Source organism: Dryobates pubescens, chromosome 19 (genome assembly GCF_014839835.1).
Source record: "Dryobates pubescens isolate bDryPub1 chromosome 19, bDryPub1.pri, whole genome shotgun sequence".
Classification (NCBI taxonomy): Eukaryota; Metazoa; Chordata; class Aves; order Piciformes; family Picidae; genus Dryobates; species Dryobates pubescens.
In genome coordinates this window covers 20,411,948-20,431,067 of record NC_071630.1, presented here as the reverse complement: position 1 = coordinate 20,431,067, position 19,120 = coordinate 20,411,948, and the positions used below count along the sequence as shown (strand labels likewise).

The following is a 19,120-nucleotide window of genomic DNA, read 5'->3' as shown; positions in this document are numbered from 1 at the left end:
TGAGACCTGTGACATCCACACAACATGTAAATGAGCATGTAATGACCTTCTTTCATTCATTAGCAAAATCAGGACCTAAAACAAGTCACGAGACTCTGAGGAATGGTTAGGTCTGAAAAGCCCTAGTGATGGGCTGGGCCCCCCAGTGATGAAGGCAACCATGTGAGAAAAGATTTCTACAAACATAGCCTTCACAGGAGAGATGGTGGGGAAACTGATGGGTTTAGAAACTGAGATGGTGGTTTGGCCAGAGTAATAACATCATTAACTGACTGAAGATTTTAAAGTGGCATTTTGAGGACAGGAAAATAGGATAAAGTTACAATAATAGAGACAAAGTGAGAACCTTAGCATGGTATTTTTGCATGTAGTTTAGGAACAAAAGTAATAAATCCACCCCATATTCATTGATTTTTATTTTCTCTGTAATTTTTATACTTGAAAGACCATAGATTTTGTTGTCATCTTCCATACCATGACAAATTACTTCAGTTTTTGGTATAGCATTCTTGGTAATTGTTTTTACTGGGCTCAGGAGAAGTATAATTACAAACAGAAACTCCTGAGTTTTGTTGTTCTTTTGCTCCTTCAGCACCGTTTTAGAGCTAAATTTTGTATGTATACACATGTATGTGTATGTTAAGTGCAGATTACCACTCTGTATGTATTTATACCTGCTTAGCTGCAGCATGGAAGATGGTATGTATTATTAGGTTAATAAGGAAGAAGCCAACTGTACTGTGTTCTATAAAATGTCGATTTTTAAAAGCCTGCTATGAAAAAAGCTGGCTGAAGTCCATGACTGCTGAAGCCACCACTAGTAAGAGGCTGGAGTTCTTGGCTACGGAATTATTTGAGGGCCTAAGCCAAATGTTGAGAGCACACACACACTTGACAGCTTCTCACGACTCTGTCCCTCTCGCAGAGTTCCTCCAGCCCTGCTACGCGCGCACCGTTCTCGTAGGGAAAGGATTGGGCTCAGAAAGCCTGACAGTCGGAGAGCTTTGTATGCCTTCCTCTTGCCCTGGGCCGGGTTGTTCCCGTGTGACACACACTGGGGTCGCTGAACTTCCATTCATGGTACAGGACGGCACCTCGGCCTCACCGTTCCCCAGGGCGCATCTCCTGCCAGCTGTGATAGATAGTACCCATCTAGCTTTCTCCCCTTCCTGCCTTTTCGCTGGTCTTTTGCAGGTCAGCTGACAGCAGTCCGGCACTCTAACCTGTCCGACTGAGCCACACAGCCGCGGCCCACGGGCCCCCGTCGGTAGGTTCTGCAAGGACAGAGGGACAGTGACCGACAGGGACGTGGTCAGCGCTATGCTGGTGACGGCCGAGCCCCCGGCCCTCCTCAGGGCTCGACAGTGGTTCTGTAATGGTTCTGCAGCAGCTCCGCGCCGTCGCCTCTTCCCGACCTAGCTGCACCGGGCCTACCCATGGCCCCGCTGCACCCCGACATCTAATGGCCGCCCCTCTCGCGGGGCTGCCCAATGGCATGGCTCCCCGCTCCTCCCGCCGGCCAATGAGAGGTATTCACTTCTCTAAGCCCCAGCCCCAGGGCTTTCTTCCTTCTGAGAGAATGACAGGTGCGTCACCACTGTCCCATTGGCCCGCACCCCCAAGACGGACAGGCGCTGGGGCCAGTTCTCGTCCCCAGGGCGGAACCCTCAGCGTCTGCCTGCCCCGTGTCGTGACAGGCGAAGGGTTGGCCTCGCTGCATCAGGGAGAGGGCGGTGGCTGTGATTGGCTGCCTTTGTCCCCGCCGCCCCGCTCCGCGGAGCTTTCCCGGAAGAACCGGACGGCAATTGGCCAAGTGGAAGGCCGGGTCCGGATGTGCGATGTTGAGGGGGCGGGCTTTAAATGGGGCAGTGGCGGGGGTAGCGGGGTAGCGGCGGCGGCGGCGGCTGGCGGGCCTGGGCCGCGCGTGCAGCGGAGCGGCGGGAGCCTTAGTGCGGGTGAGCGAGCGCCGGAGTGCGGCGGCGGTTTGACAGCGCCCGGCCCAACTCTGCCTTCCTGGGCTTGGCGCCAGCGGTGGTCTCGAGGAGACGGGAGGCGTGGCGGTGGGTCGCCTGCCCGCACCCCACAGGAGCGTCACCTGTCACCGGTAGGGGCTGCGCCAGCGCGGGCGGCGCCGGTTCTTTCGTCCTGTGAGGAGCTGGCCCCACCGCGCAGGGCGTGTGCTGGCCCGGACAGTCGTGTCCCTTACGGGAGGACCACCCCGGCACCGCCCGCTGTATGAGGCAGCCAGCGGCCCCTTTTCTCCAGGGATCTTGCGGCGGGGTAGAGTACCGGGGCTGTGGCGGCCGATCGGAGATCTTTGGCTGCCAGCGGGGCTGGGGCCGGAGGGCCTCCGTCTGCGCCCTTCCAAACGGCGTCCGTCAGCCATGCCAAGCATAGCCGGGGCCTCGGCGTGAAATACCGTCAGGGACTGACAGGGAAGACTTCGATTTTCTATGGGCTTAGGATTTCACAGAACTTTTGTTTGCTTGTTTGTTTTTATTCCTGTGATCCACCAGTTTTCCATGTGACAGTATCCACTGGAAACCCAGTTGTCTTGTGAAACTTGGTGGGTCATTCCCATGTGTCTTTTAAACTGTTGGCTGTTGTATAAGATCTGGTTGTGTTGGCATGGATTATGATTTCTTTGAGAACTGTGTTAGAGGATTGAAGTCATAGCAGCAGGTGTTGGTATGAAAGATGTGATCCACCTGTGGAAGAGTTGGCAAACAGGCTTGACTGGTCAGTGTCTGTTCATTGCCAGGATTGCTTCACCCACTCCCTTGTTGTCCAGGTTAAGGTGTGGGCTGGTGAAGTGCTTGGGTCCAAAGAGCATCAGGAGTAGGTGTCCTAAGGAGAAGTAACTCCTGGCATAAACTGTCAGTTGCAGCTGCTGGACGAACATGCAGTGTTGTGACCAACACGTACTGTTGTGTAGTACTCTGCTTACTCAACTCTGTTTATTCTCAGGTGTAGTAATGGTTCCTTTCTCTTTTATGTAGGCAATAAAATACATTAAAACATAAAAATACACATTTTTATGTATCAAATGTTTACCTATAGTTTTTTTCCCTTTTTCTTGTGTAATTGGTTCCAGAAAACATTTGGAGAGCTGCTCTGTTCCAGGCAGATGAAGTTCTTGTCAGATAGGTTTAGTATTGTATTTAATGACTCTGCTGATGACAGGGGGCAGATATGACACATGATATGACAGTAGGTTTAAATAATAGGAGTAGTCTTTAGTGAGAAAACATAGTATAGAGAAGCAGAAGGTGCAGAAGAAAAGTACTTGAAATTTTGGGTTTCATTGCTGATAACTTTGGTTTTTGAAGTATTTTAGAGTGATGATGAAGTACTGCAGACGTTTACACTTGCCCTGATTGCTCTGGCATACTGTGTTCCTCAGTGGAAGCTAAGGTCATGCTTGGCAGCAGGTGCTTTCTTCGTCTGAGTGGGAATAGGACCTTAGTAATGCAGTACTGTGTAGAAGTTAGAAGGCTTTTCCAAGAAGAAGGATTTAAAATCCACACGTTTGTGTTGTGTTTCTTTTTTTCAATTGCTGTTGTACCGGAAGAAAAACACTGGAGTAAAAGATGCTTCTGAATAGCCCGTGGGAGGAGGGATGCTTAGGAGGGTGGTTGTTACCTTCTGTTCTTGAAGTAGCAGAAATTAGTAGAATATACTACTGAGCAGCGCACTGTTAAGGCTCTTCTTAGATGAGGTACTGTGAATAATGACAATGTGAAAGGAGTTAGTGTGATGATTTTGAATGAGTTTATTCCCTTTCCCTGAAATGAGGAGAGTGTATGAGGTTCTTCTGCAAAGCTGATGTTTACAGCTCTGTAAGATGACCTGATGATAGGTACCTGTAATAGACACTATAGCCCTGTGCAAGATAGAAAGACTAAACTGCCTAGAAACTCTAATTCATGATGTGGGACTTGGTTCTCCTTTATCTCCTGCTGACCTTCACCATAGTGAGAAGTAGGATAATCAGACAAACTTCAATATTGTTGGAGAGTTTTAAAAAGTAATAATAACAACATATTATTGTGATTAATGTGGGATGGTAACTTGTGGAGCACTGGAGAGCATAAGCAGTTGCAGATAAGTTACTTGTGCTAATGCTATTCTCTGCTTCCATGTAGCATAGGTGGGAACAGTGTGACTAGAAATAAACTCTAAAACACCTTTAAAAGGCTTTTTAAAATTATTCTCATCTGGCAAGCTGGTACTCAGGTTGTTAGTTCTCCACCATAAGTAGTATTATAACAGGTGAATGAGACTGGAGACATTTTAACAGTAATTTTGGGACAGCACCATGTATGACTTACTGGCAAGCACTTGGATAAAAGAATTGTGCAGGAGAATCTCTGAAGTTATTCTGTACTTTAACTGTGGCTAAAGTAATGTTTGAGGGTTTTTTGAGAGATATAGAGGGCACTTAATATCCTGTAAATGGGTGTCTCTGTAATGAAAAGGTTTTCAACGGAGTTGGAAGTGTCCCAAGATGCATAGCTGCTTTCTGAAAGGTGGAGTCAGTGCTGGAACTCCATCTAGCACCAGTTATTAAGCTTCTCCATCAGTTCTCTTTTTCACATTAGGCTGGCTTTTATGTGCATACATAACTCTGTGTTCTGCTCAGCTCCTGTATCTTATACCTCTGCTTCTGGAATAATACATTTATACTACCTAGTCTTAAAAAAAATAATCCTTCAACCCAAAACAAACAAAGGGGAAAGGAATTCCACTCAAACCCTGTAATCATTTCAGAGTCCAGCTAATTGTCTTCCAACCTGTACCTCAGCTTCCAGCACTTTCCATCTCATCAAGTGCTTAGGTGTTCTCTTTGTGCGGCAGTCCTTCCACCATCTGGTTATGCTGAAGTTTCCCAAGTAAATGTCTTGTACCTTCTTAGCTTACTGTTTTGTTGTCTTAGTCTAAATGGGTTTCATGGAAGAGACGAGGCATAGCCCTCTGGCATGACTCTGCATTCCAGACAGGAGATGAGGAAAAGTGAAAACATCCTCTCTCTGCTATCCCAGGGCATGCCCCAGTGCAGTAGCTGCGCTTTGACTTTGTTTTCAGTGACTCAGGATGATGTGAGGTTCTGATTGCTGAAGAGGAAAAACATCTAGAGGAATATGTACTGGAATGCCTGAGATGATTTTTGGGATGAGGAAATTAATGAATTGTCAGCATTCTTCTGCATGCTGCTTGCATTTTTTTCAATGCCTGCCTTGTCTAGAAGGATGCTTATGATTTGGTATCAATGTGTCTTTTAAACATTTACAGTTGCTAGACTGACATGGGATAAATTGCCTGGTATTTTTCTTTTCCTTTGACCAAGACTGGCATTTAGTTTCATTTTAGGAAGCTTTTTGTTTTTCTTTGGTAATGTTACCATTATCTCTATATATTAAAAAAAAATAATTGAAAAGAGGTGAACAGTTGGTGCTTAGCTTACTGTAGAAGAACTTAGTATTGACCACAATAGAACCTTGTGCTGTTCTCTCTCATCCTATGAACTGGTCGATACCATAAAAATTCCTATTAAAGAAATTGAGTAAAGTAAACTGCCTCAAAACATTCGTTAATGTTACCAGAAATGGGAGAGGCAAGAGGAAGGGAAGCTAAGAGAACTGGAGGGGTGGGGAAGAGTGGAGGAAATAGGCTCTGCCAGGCAAGAGGTGCTGTAGATGAGAGGTCTTGCACAAGCAATAGCAAGACTTTAAAAAGGAACAAAAGTACGCATACACTAGATGACACGCTGAAACTCAAAATAGTGCTGAAGTCCTTGTTGCTGAGCTGGTGATCTAAATAGTGCTCATTATGAAGCCATGAAATAAGCTACAGAAAAAAACTGTGTGTTCTGTGGCTTTGTCTGTTTCTGGTGGTGTGCCAGTGAAGACGAAAACAAAATGATGTGTATGTGATGCAGAACGCAAAGGGAGGGTCATCTCTTTCACCAGGAATGACAGAGGTGTTTTCAGACTGGAGCACTTCAGAAACGTGCCAAGTCAGCAGCCTTTGTTGAGGGACTGCACTTAACTGTGCTGCAGGAGTGAGCTGTTGCAGGACTGGAATGGTGAACTTCATAACATTTGCATGTGCGGAGGAGCTTTCTTGACTATGCTGGCCAATAGATGATCTTATTCTTCCAGTTGGCAAGACAAAATACAGCACTCAGAATCGAGAGTGTCTTTCTAGCAGAAAGACAGGGATTCACAGGCAGAAAGTCTTTCATAGACAACTATTGTTGTATTTGAGTCTAATATCTAATAGAGCTTTGGCAGTTTTAACTGTTTTCAGTCTTATTGCCTACGGAGTTTTTTCTTGTGAAGTTTCAGAAATACAAAGCTGGCTGCAGAGTTGGATCTGAATCTTGTTTATATGTTGAGTTATATTAATGTGTAGAGTGTATACTAATTCTGCACCTTCTTAGGCTGTAAAGCAGAGAGGCCTGAAGACACTGAAAACACTGAGAAGTTTCAGTCCCTTGTTTGGAATACACGTTATGAACCCTTTCTGGAGCATGTCTACAAGTTCTGTGCGCAAGGTATGTAACGAATGCACGCTTCAAGGTGCTAGCATGTTTTGAGGGGTGGAAACAGTTCTGGAGAAGACTGTCAGATGATCACAATATCACTAAGGTTGGAAGTGACCTCAAAGATCGAGTCCAACCTGTCACGAGTCCATGCTTTATCCCAAGGATTGTGATCATCTTTGTTAATAGAAGTGTAGGCTTTGAGCTGCATTAACTGGAACATGCCTATGGATGGAGTCTAATACAGAGTTTGCCAGTCTCTCTTCTCTGAAGCATCTTTAAGTAGGAAGGACAAAACAAACTTGCTCAAATGATTGAAACATTTGTTTCTTAGGACATTTGTTTACTGTCTTAGCCAGGTGCTGCATATAGAGTGAGTGTAGACAAAACTGTGTCTCCATAATGCTGTTGCTACTTCTAATGATACCAGTGATACAAGCATGACAGTTGTAGGGTTATTCACCTCTCAGGTGTTCTGTGCTTACATAACTTTGCTGATGAGGCTTGTGACTTAGGTGATGTTACAAGTCCAAGTCTCAAGTACATACAGCCAATTCTTAGATCATGTCTTAGTAGAAAAATTAAGTAGAAAAAACTGTTTGGTGGTGGTTGGTTTTGTGGGTTTTGTTTTGTTTTTAGTAGATGATGACATAGGCATGAAAAGGTTGCTACAGCAAAACTATTTAAACTGTGTATCACTGTCAAATGGTGATTCTCTTACAGTGTAATAGGCTATATGATCAGTTCTGAGTGGGATGTTGGTGTCTGAAGCACAGGCAGGAAGTGAAATACCTGATTTTTTCTGTTAAAAAATCATTGTCTCAGCTTTACTACGCTACTTTTAAAGACTCTTTGAAGTCTACAGTGCAAGGATACTTGTCAGTAGAAATGATTTATCTTGATGCAGTGTGTGCTAGAAATAGACGAACTTCTAAGCTGATATTATATACTGTCTGGTTCCAGTTTCCAAATAAATGTAAGCCTCCTTAAGCATTTGTCCTAATCTGCAGATTTCCTACCCAGCATTGCTTACTTCTGTACTTGTAGGCTAGGTCTGATCGAGTTGAAGCCTGTTTAGAAACAAAATCCAAAGACACAGTGCCACTACCTCACTATTCCCATACAATAGAACACTGAAATCAAAGGTAATGAAATTAGCGAGGTTGAGTTCAAACCTGTGTTAAAATATATTCATGTGCTAAATGCTTATGAAATTCAGCCTGTAATCTCCTGGTTCTCTATTAATCTAACAGAGACCTGATGCTGAAGAGAAAACTCTGAGTGGGGAGCTGCGAACCAGTCCTCTGCGAGCCTCTTCAAAGAAACAGTTGCCTTCTATTCCAAAGAACGCTGTGCCAATAACCAAACCTGCTTCACCGGCCGCCTCATCCCAGTCGACCAATGGAACACATGCTTCTTATGGGCCTTTCTACTTGGAGTATTCCCTCCTTGCAGAATTGTAAGTTTTCCCTCTTCTGGGTATTTTCCTAGGTCACTGGGCTTATGTAATTCAGTGGAGGAATAAGCATGCAGGGGTCTAGTTCTTGCCTGTTGTCTCTGCCATAATCCATGAAGAAGACAGTATAACCCAAGTTTCACAAAATTACGGAGCATCAGTCTCAGTCTCTTGGGGTAGGAGGGGAGAAGAAAATGAGATTTTGAGGGATGTGCTTCTGAATTACTGTATTTGTCAGTTTTGAATTAAACACATTTTGGGTTTAGGCATCCTGACCAGTTATCTTAATAGCTTTTTTTTTTGGTCAAAAATACCCCATTTTTGAAACAAGTATTAAAATAGATGAAAGCAGATGTCTAGTGGGATGATGGTTATGAATGTGTGGTACTGTCTGATGGAGCTGACTTCATCAGGGGGATGTTGGAGCTTTCTTTCGTTGTTACGTGGAACTCTTGAATTCTGCCTGATGTGGCTTATTAAATGAGTACTGGGGAGGCTATGTTCTTTCTTGTTTTTCGGTGATATTTAACACAAAACTAAAAAGGGAAGAGTTGGTGCAATTTTAGTAGCTTTCTTTGGACCAGTTGCACGCAATCCACTCAAGTGACTCCCGTGGGAGCATGAGAGTCTCTTACTTGTCTGCAAAATTTTTCTACTTGCACAAAGTCACATCAAGTGTTTTATGCTACAGGGTTGAAGGGACTTCCTCTGTATTAGACTTACTGGATTCTCAAGTATGTAGTGCCTTTTGGAATGACATGCCTAGAGTCCTTATGCAACACTCAGTCTCAGTTTTGGTGTTTAACTGTTAAACTGAAACTGAGAACCCTTCGAAACATCTTTTTTCCCATGGAACTCACCCTGACTTCTTAATTCAAAAAAGGTCTTTTTCTCTGCACCATGCAAAACATTTATTGCCATCATAATGTAAGATCTTCTAATGTAACAGGTTGATTCTTAGGGAAATAGTCATGAATTTTATGGGAATAGCAAGTATAGAAGCTTTAAGTATTTTGCTTTAAGATAATTGTTTATTTGTGCAAGCATGTGGAGTTCAATTTAATGGACCTAGCTAAAAAACATGTGGAGTGAATAGTTTGGTGTATCATTTATAGTGTTCAGTAGACTGTACAGCTGATTAAACTTACTAACTTACTTTGCTTCTTGGTTGTGAAAACAGCACATTTTGCCCTGTTAGTGCTGTTGATTATCAAATGGCATCTCCTAAAAGCCAGAGGGAGCAGTAGAAACTCTCTTCAGAATGTACTGGTCATTGATGACTGAAGATCGTGACTGGATTATCATCACAAGAAATGAAATGGCAAATAAGTGCAAGTTTGGGAAAATCATTTGCTGCTTCTGGTTAATGAGATGCCTGGAATTGTTTGATCCAGGTCTCTTGATTCAGCAAAAAAGTGGATGTTTTATTGCTGACATGCATTAAATGCATCTAGTGGGGAAAGAATTAGTTTCTGCTTCTCTACTGATACTTTTATCAGGAGAAACTGTGTTTCCTGTTAGTAACTCTTTCAGTAGAGAGGGAGGAAAAGCAAGAGTGAAAGAGTATGGTTTCACTGGTTTTTCTTCCACCACCTCCTGCAAGGAGTCTGCTCTTGGGCAGCATAAGCTTGTGGAAGAAGTCCCCTGTTAAGCTGTTGGTTGTATGTTCCATTCTGGGTTTAGTGTTGTCATCTTGCTGTAGGTCCAGTGTAGTTGTGGAGATATTCTCAATACTGATTCTGATTGCAGCACCATGGTTGTAAAGCAGAAATTGCCTGGTGTCTACGTGCAGCCATCTTACCGATCAGCATTAAGTAAGTTTAAACTTTTAACATTTCTTATATATGTATATTTTCCACTTTTATATTCTTTCACTCAAGCAAACTTTCTCTTTTGCAGTGTGGTTTGGTGTAATATTCATCAGACATGGGCTTTACCAGGATGGTGTGTTTAAATTTACTGTCTATATTCCTGATAATTACCCAGACGGAGACTGCCCGGTAAGTGCTTAGAGCTAATATACCAGTTAAAGTGTTAAAGCTAATATACCAGTTGTGTTCTCTTTTCCTTGAACTGGTTTTGTTCATTTGACTGGGTTCATTTGTGATCTCTTGTTCATAGTTCCTAGTATCTGTGGAGGAATGGTATTACTGTCATTACTGAGGCTGGTGTAGAGTGAGCTTGCTGAGGTTAGATCCATTAGAGTATTAATCAACCGATTCTTTACCTCAACTCTTGATCTGCTGCTTCCTTGGCAAGTTAATGCTGAAACACATAAAGAAATAGGCAATTTTTGAGTAGTGTTATAATGGAACTTAAATTCATGCATGTGTTGTGCTTGCTGTAGTACTGCAGGGTTTCTTCCTTGTCTCTTTTCTAAGTGACATTGAAACAAAGAAATAAAAGGACTTGAGGAGAATGTTGGTGAAACAGAGGGAGAGAGATAGTATAGTGTTACTTTCCATGTCTGCTTTCTCCTCTTCTCCATAGGAAGAAATATCCACGTTATTACATCAATTAAAAACTAAAAATCTTGTAGCAGTCTGACTCTGCAGAGCAGCAGGCTTTCTTGGCCAGATTTAAGAGGAGGACTGGAGGACAGGTGTATGTAGCTGCTGTAGCTGAGAACAAGTTGCTGTGTCAGGAAGCTGCCTGCTTGGTGTCAAGTTTTGTGTGAAGCTGTCATCCTTAACATTACAGAACTAGCAGGAAACAGTTTCAAAGGTTAGACTTCAATATCTCTTATATGGCTGTCCTTCTTTTGCTAGAATAGGGCTTAAAAACCTTCCTGTTGAAACTAAGGTTACTTTTGGAGGAATTCCCAAACAGCAAAGGAAACTAGCTGTACAGAACTGAAGATGCTGTGGTGTCACTGCACAATTAGTGTGTACAATAAAACCAGCATTAACTGGAGCTCAAGTATGTGAAAAGCTTTTGGTCACAAATAGCTAAACCAGAAAAACTCCTTTAATCTGATCTTCTCTGATATTATTACCTGTGCTGGCACTAGTGCCAGTGCAGTTAGCTGGATTAGCTTCCTGGTTTGGTGATAAGCAAGTGAAACAGGACAAGACCCTGCATGTAACATGGGTGTGGCAGGTTACAATTTCACAGTTGATTGCTTTCTTTCAGAACAGTAACAATGAATTAGTATTTGGAAGCAACATCTGACTGACCTTCACCCAGCTGTTTAAGCATTACGATTGAAGCTGTCATAATGAATTTCTGTTCTTCTAATGCAGCGCTTGGTTTTTGATGTCCCTGTCTTCCACCCACTAGTGGATCCTTTATCTGGTGAACTGGATGTGAAAAGAGCATTTGCGAAATGGAGGTTAGTGGTAACATATTGGTGTGTAAACTGAAAGGAGCTTGTTCCTTTTTTCATTGTGTTTTGTTCTTTTTAGGCGAAATCATAATCACATATGGCAAGTGTTAATGTATGCTCGCAGAGTCTTCTACAAGATTGATACAACTAGTCCTCTGAACCCTGAGGCTGCAGTGCTGTAAGTATCTTCCATGTGTACACACGTGGTCTCTCCAGAGATCTTTGCATAGACTTGCAGAAACAAGGTTTCTAAAATTGTTTATCGGTTTGTGGTCTCTGTCTCCAGAATTGGTTGTGCCAGGAACTAAAGTAGAGGCTTTGCCAAGTCTGTGCTTTTAGAACAAACATGTGCTTCCTTGGAATTACTTCATGTAACTTATTTCTCCCTTGCAGGTATGAAAAAGATATTCAGCTATTCAAAAGTAAAGTTGTGGACAGTGTCAAACTATGCAGCAGTCATTTATTTGATCAGCCCAAAATAGAGGATCCCTATGCAATAATGTAAGTACCATGACCGAATTCGCCATCTTTTAATGCTTCATAAACAAGCTTCGGTGCTGTGTTGTTTTCCCCTCAAAATTACAGCAATATACAATTACACTCTGAATATTCCTACCCTTGTTTCCTTCTGCTTACTATTAAGTCCATTTTAAATATAATCAGACAGTTGTTTCCTGGGTTTTCACCATGCAACTGAAATCTCAACACCCCCTATCGCCGCAAAACAAACAAGCAAACCTTAAATCACCCCAGCTCCCTCCAGGAGAGACACCCATGGAGTAAATACTGCTTTTGGACTTTCTTGAACTCAGCTTGCATAACTATAACTTTGGTCATAATTTTAAAGTATTTTAAGCTTAACTGCATAGAGGATGCTGCAGTCAGCCCTGTGATATGAGCAGTGTTTCATGTAGCACCTGCTGAATTGTAAGTTCTCACTGCAAACAAAATTGTAAACCCCAAGGATTTCTTGTTGAAAAGAACCAAAAGTGAATTTAGTTCATCACTGTGTGCTTTAACACTGAAAACTCAGGCTTGTTTACTTGAGATTCAACACACTAAACTGAGGAAAAAAATGCTGTCTTCTGCTGTCTATGCTGTAGTTTGCAAAAGTGCAAAGTAAGAGAGAACTGTATTTTCTCCCTAGTTTTTCTCCATGGAATCCAGCTATACATGATGAAGCTAGAGAGAAGATGTTGACTCAGAAGGTATGCACAAAGTCCAGATTCTCACTGCACTAAGGGTTTGTTGTCTGATAAGGGATGAAAGGTTCTCTGTGATGCATATGTACTAGACAGACCTTTCTTCAGCCCTCCTTTGGACCAGTAGGCATGCTGAAACTGATTGTGTCTCCGAAGTAAGTGGTTGTTTCACTGTTCTAACTTCAGCATGTTAAGCAATTCATTGTTTAGCCAGCTAGTAAGGTTTTTCAGTACAATTGTTGGCATGCTTGGCAGATTATTTTCTGTTTGTTTAGGGAGGGAAAGAACTTGGCTAGCTGCCTGTTAGCTTGTTCTCCACTTGTCATGGTTGTTACCAGTTCTGACGGTCCTCAACATTTTGCTCTCTTCTGCTGAGAGATCCCTCATTACTGAAGCAAAGCTTCAGGGCTTGCTTCTCATTCGGAACTTTTTGAAGTGACACAAACAGAATACCTTGTTCTCATCTCTAGTGCCACTGATTTCTAATTAGATGACATCAACTAATTGAAGGGTGCTAAGAGTTCTATCACAAAGTGCTCCTACTGACAGCAAGAATGTGTTGGTTCATAGAGCTTCCACCTGAGAAACACCCTTGGTTTGGGGGAGTGGGGTGGGTGGTGGTTTTTTGTTTGTTTGGGTTTATTTTATTTGTAATTACTTCTTTGCACTTGGTGAGCTGGCACACAGCAATTCTGAGTGCACTGAGTGCCTTGACAGTTCACTTGCAGTGTTCAGGGATTCTGAAGTGGTGGCTGGTATCTTTGCTGGGCTGGCAAGGGAATACACTCTGCAGTTGCTGATTTTTGGCTCCTTGCACAGTGCTCTGGTGTGGTTTCCTGCTTTTCTTGTAGTTTAAAAAAACAGTACTTTTTGCCAGTCCAAAACTCAGTCTTGCTTGCTACCAGCTTTAGCTTCATGTGCTTGAATATCCTCTGACATGAATAAGTTCTTTTTACAATGATCTTAACACGGTGTGCTGCCTGTAAAGTCAGTGTAGCAATGTTCCTAACTGCCAGAGTCACAGCAGGGCTTGAGATGAGAATGCTCAGGAAAATATTTTGGTCAGGTTCTGAATCCTTATATTGTTCCAAAAACTTAACTATTTTTGATTCTTCCCCCCCCTTCCTTTTATATCTCATTATTCTCTCATCCTTTGTGTCAAAGTCCCAAAGGAAAAGAACAGGTTGAAGTACTTGAAATGGAAGGGAGGAGATGTTGCCTCTGGTACTGATAGCAAACAATGATTTTTTTCCTTCGGAGATGCATGTTATAATGAAAGCAAACATCTTCAGTAACTGGTGTGTGTGTGTGTTACTTCAGTTGCCAGAGTGGTTTGCTGATAGCAGGAATGGCCCCACTTCTGTGCCTTTAGGTGGTTTGTTACAAAATGTCAGCGTAGCTGAGAACGTGCTCTTGCCTCTCTTTAAAAGGCACTTCCCTAATCCTGTGTCTTGTCTTTACTTTCTTCTGCACCCCTGGATCCTTGTTGTTTTTTCATGTTATTCCTGTGCCTTGGAAAACAGCTAGGCCATCCCAGCACTGTAGCCCAGGGAATGCTATGAGGGAAGGAGTGCAGGTTCAGTTTTCTTGCTGATGGAATTTACTTAGCCAGGCAAAAGACTTCCCATAGCATGACAAAGTCTGCTCACTGTAGTATCGCTTTCTAGAACTTGATGTGTCATCCCAGGTTGGTAGCTGGCGTACAGATGAGTCCCTAGCAGTGTGGAGACAGGGCTGCTTCCTGGTATACAAAAAACCTGCTAGCTAGTTTCTTTGTCTACCTACTTACTAAGCTACAAATCTACAGATGCTTGAAATTGCATCTTTCTCCCTCAGCTGGATGCTTTTTTCTAGGTTATTTTGTCTGCTGACAGTCTCAGGTGTGTTGCATCATGTTTGGTAGAAACAGTTACTGGTCAAGCCATGACAAATGTTTATGGAAGGTCTATCATTGGACAGCATTGAGAGACTCCAGGGTATTGTAGCACAGCTATCAGTTGCTACTTTGCTGTGTTAATTTGTATTCAGAAGCTCTTACAAGGTAGAGTACTTCTTCCCAGGAGGTGGTGAGCAGCAGTTATAATGTTAGGTTAATGAAAGAAATGTTTGGATTTGGACTGACAGGTCTTGCTGTAGAACCAAGAAATGTGGCCAGTAGCAGTGGTGCTGGGCCATGGCCTTCAAGCAGAAGGCACTACTCAGAGTATCTTTTAATCTTTGTGGTTGATAGGGTGCAGGGCAGCAGTATGTGAACCAAGCCATTAAACCCCTGCTGTTAGGTGAGGGCACATGCACTCCCAGAAATGAAACCAGTAGCCTTTTTACTGTTCTCTGAGGGGGGAAATGTTGCTTTCGTGCTTGTTTTTGCCAAAAGTAAAATGGATGGGGAGGGACTTAAGGGGTTTGAGGTGTCTCATAATTCTGACTTGAGCTTTCTTCTTCTGCCTAGAAGAAACCAGAAGATCAGCACTGCAAAAGTGCACAAGTGTCTGGCCTGTCATGGGTAAAGCCTGGCTCTGTTCAGCCTTTCAGCAAAGAAGAGAAGACGATGCCTACCTAGCTGTCTTGGACAGTGGTGCACAAAACACTTTCTATGGGTGAAGGGAATGTAATAGAGGGAGAAACAGCAAAGCAGCAGCTTCCTTCTTGACTCCGGATTAGTGAAACCTGAACGGTAGCAGTGACTCCAGTAAACTGTTCAGTGGATTACTGACTCGTAATGTTTTACATATGCATTAGGTTTTAAAGGCTTGCCTGGAGTTGGAAGTCTATCTTGAACACTGCAGTACTTCTACCTGAAGACTGTCTAGGGTGGGTAACTCCTCAGGGCTCTGAAATGCCTGGAGGTTTTGGGTTGGTTTTTAGGGTTATTTTTTTCCCCCTCCAGGATTAGCAGTTTTTTAAACAAACCTTAAATGACTGGCAGAAATATTAGCATTGAGAATACGATGCCAGAGGTGTAAGCTGTGTTCATGTAAACTAATATAGCAGAGTTAAACACTATATTTAATGGTTTTAAATACTTTTGGTTTCTATTGTAAATATATTAGGATTTGAAATTGTAAATAGACGGTTCATTGACTCCATTTAGCACTTTTCAGAGGTAAATCTGGGGATGGTGTATGATGTATTATTGATCTGTAAATGGATATTGTCACTAAAGCACACATTAGTCTGACAGAGTGAAAGCAGAATGTCAGACTTGGTAGACTTTTATTACATAAACACTAAAATGGAGGCTGTTAATGGTGGTCTTTTGAGCTAATGAAATCTTAGAGGATTTTAGATTCCCTAGATGTCTAGGGGATTAGTTAGGATAGCTTGGCTAATGTGTGTCAATAGTGACATGATAAAATAAAAAGAAACCATGGTCTAGCTTCTGTTCTTCTGTCTGTCTCTGTTGTAGACACTTAGCAAAGACTGCAGCCGGGGCGGAAGCACCTGGCTATAGGTGTGCTTGCTTGCATGTGTGTTCAGGGCCTTAATGAGGCGACAGGAGGTAGTGCACTGGAGAGACTGGATAAACAGAGGTCTGTTCCACATACAGGAAACCTTTCTCAATGGGTGAGCTTGGGACAGGCTGCTATTTTTTGCAGGAGTCTTCCTGATGTCCTAGCCAAGCATATTGCCTTATTCCTGCCTAAAAGGATTTTCCTAAGGAAACTTGTAATGTTCACCCTTTGCCTTTTCTTTGGCTCCTCAAATCTGTATTGGAGTCATTAATGCAAACCCTACTGGCCATTAACAAGTAATAGTGACTTGATATGTGTGTATATATATACACACACACATGTAAACATGATGTAGCATTATTTGAGGTTTGTGGAGTATTTTTGTCTTCTGTGATTATCTGACAAGCTAAATCCATCTTTCCCTGTTTCCCTCCTAGAGCAGCTTCTTAACCCTTAAGGAAATAGAGAAAGACTTTGTGTATGCCATCATATACCAAATGATGAATTCAATGTACTGTTGAGGATGACTTGAGTAATTTCTATGCAGTGCTTAATGTATGAATTAAGTACTTACTCTGTTTTAGGTAATGTTGAAATCTTACTGCATGGTGTTGCTTTTAAACCTTTTATAGCTTCTGCCTTTGAGATGCAGCAGTTTCCTGGACCTGCCTGGAGTATCTAGTGCTGCTGGAATTCTTTAAACAAGAATGCAGAGGGTAGGTGAAGAGCAAGGATCCTCTTTAAGGAAGAGAAGGAAACAATTCAAAGGTGCAGTTCATGGCTCTACTCTATCCTCTTAAAGCTCCACTCATAAAATGTCTGTTACAGGACCTAAGTTCTTGGCTAAATGCTAAATAAGTCCTTTCTGTATATTCTACCTTAGTATGTCCATTCATATTCAGTGTAATAAGAGAAAGGTCATTTAGACTGTCTTCTGAAATAAATGTGCAGCTCAAGTAAGAGGAAATTCTAGTCCAGAGTTACCAAGTGGGTCCTTCTGAACAAGGTATTTGCCACTGAATTATTGCCTTGAGCTCTTGGACAGCTCTTGCTAACTTGGTGTATGCAAGATAAGGGTCTTTGTAAACTGAAGGCTCTGGCAGGCTCTGGTCCTGTGAATTAGCACAGAAGATATAAGCACATCTAATGGCTTTAAATGCACTGCAGGTTTTTGTACTGCAAACAGTATTGGAGGTAGTGGTTGGGTGCAGACCTTTCAAAGGGATGCTCTTGCCAAGGCTGAGTCAATCACTGGGTGAGAAGTCTGTGGCTTGGTATGATTTTTGTAGAGCAGTTAACTCAGAGTAAACTGTTTCTACTATCTTCAAAACAGATCTGTCTCCTCTGGCTTAGAGGTTGAGAAGATATGTTGAGACAGTGGTATTAAAAAATGGATGGAGAAATCCAGAGTAAATGTGTAGTCTGTAGTGGCTCACTGAAGGCTGCTGCTGATTTGTTTTTAGGCAATTGCAAAGCCATTCCTAGAATAATTCTGAATATTTCTGCTTGCATCTCTATTGCCATGTTATCCTCAGACAATCTCGTGCTTTGTATCAAGCCCTAGAGTAACACCTACAAACTGGGTATAGGATATTTTGGTCTTTGAGTCTTGAAACACTGGCTGCTGTCAGAAGCACTCTATCTGTTTCTACAGCAACACAGGAAACCAGCAGTAGCAAGAGAACACCAAACTAAACATTGCTTTCTTGATATTAATGATGGCCTGTTGGAGCAAAACCTTCAACTCCAAGCCTCAAAATAAACCTAAGCAAAAAATGGATTTGAGATTCTGTGATTGTTTCTCCCTACTCCCTTGGAAGGAAGGAGTGGGAGAAGCCTTAGGACTGGCAAGAACTTTGCTCTTAGTCTTAAATATGTTTTGGAACAAATATCTTACCTAAACTAAGTCCTGTGCAAAACTCAGAAGTGACATGGTTTTCCTCCTGTGTGAGCAAAGGAACAATAACTGGGTGTGTGGCACTTCTCTGCTACAGAGCTCCTCACTCAGCCATCTTTAGGAAACTGCTGCTAGTGTAAAATAGGGGTTTGAAACTTAACTTTCTTAGTCTTTCAAAGCAAAGATGTCATTCTTGCTCTTTATTGCCAACCACGGAGGCTTTCTGGCCCACCTCTGTTGGTGAGAGGGCAGTCCTGTGGGCAGAGAAGGCTGTGAGTCTCCGCACTCAGGTGTGGAGTGTTGCCTGAGGTAGCATGGTCGGTGTGTGCTGGCAGTAGCTGTGGCATCTCCTGGGCCGGGCCATGTGCAGCTGTGAGAGCCACGTGCAGCTCTGCAGACAGCTCTGGGCTTTGTCTCCTAGCCTGGATGCAGTTGCAGCTGTGAGATCTTTGACAAAGAGATTGAAGACCGTGTCCAGCCATTGTGGAAAAAAGTGAGTGATCTTGCTGCTGCTGTGCTCCTTTAAGAGGGAAGGGGTTTGCTGCTGATTTGTTTTCAGGCAATTGCAAAGCCATTTGTAGAATAGCTCTGGCAACATGCACGTGGTCTGTTCCACTCCACTGTCCACATGGTTAACAGCCACTGGCATACCATCCTAACAGAGATGGTCTTGGTCAAGCATGACCCTGCTATTCATATTGAGCAGACTGCTGTCACACGAGCCCCTTCTGCTAGGGAGGGGTCTGGAAGGGGGCAAGGCATAGCTAAGATGGGCTGTAAGAAGGGCTGGGATTGTAAAATCTTGAGAGAAGTGGTCAGCCTCCTCTAGTCCAGTAGAAGGGAAAAGGATGTGGTTCTTTGCCACTTAACCTCAGTCATCTCTCCTCTGTGTGGCACTGTATGCTTTGTCATCTGGCAGGTTATGAGAAATGGCAAGTGACTTTGAGTTGTCAAATGGCTGTTGTGAGTTATCAGTAGGAAACAGAAATGGGAAACTGATCTGAAAGCTGAGCTTGTATTGGCTGGGAAGTGGTGCTGTGTTTTGGGGGTGTTGGTTTCTTTGGGGGGTGGTGGGGGGGTGTGCTTTAGGTTGGTTGTTTATGGTTTGGGGGGGTGTGTGTTGGTTAGTTGAATTGGATTTGGGTTGTTTTGTTGGGTTGTTCTTGGGTTTGTTTTTTGTTTGGGGGTGTGGGAGAAGTTTTGAGTCCTCATATGCTGGCCTGGGATGAAGCTACAAAGTGTTG

General features: G+C 43.0%; 1 protein-coding gene across 2 annotated transcripts; it reads left to right on the top strand.

The window, feature by feature from the left end:
• The first annotated feature begins 6,452 nt into the window (after positions 1–6,452).
• Positions 6,453–15,902, top strand: AKTIP (AKT interacting protein). 2 transcript variants are annotated; one of them, XM_009903748.2, is made up of 9 exons: positions 6,453–6,556; positions 7,798–8,003; positions 9,750–9,814; positions 9,900–10,000; positions 11,243–11,331; positions 11,405–11,503; positions 11,719–11,826; positions 12,473–12,533; positions 14,980–15,902. In XM_009903748.2, the coding sequence occupies exons 1-9, from the start codon at positions 6,515–6,517 to the stop codon at positions 15,085–15,087; spliced, it is 879 nt and encodes a 292-aa protein (XP_009902050.1). In that variant the 5' UTR covers positions 6,453–6,514; the 3' UTR covers positions 15,088–15,902. The 2 variants fall into 2 exon arrangements, with proteins under 2 accessions (XP_009902050.1, XP_009902049.1); XM_009903747.2 differs by having other exon boundaries at positions 14,977–15,902.
• Positions 15,903–19,120: the final 3,218 nt, after the last annotated feature.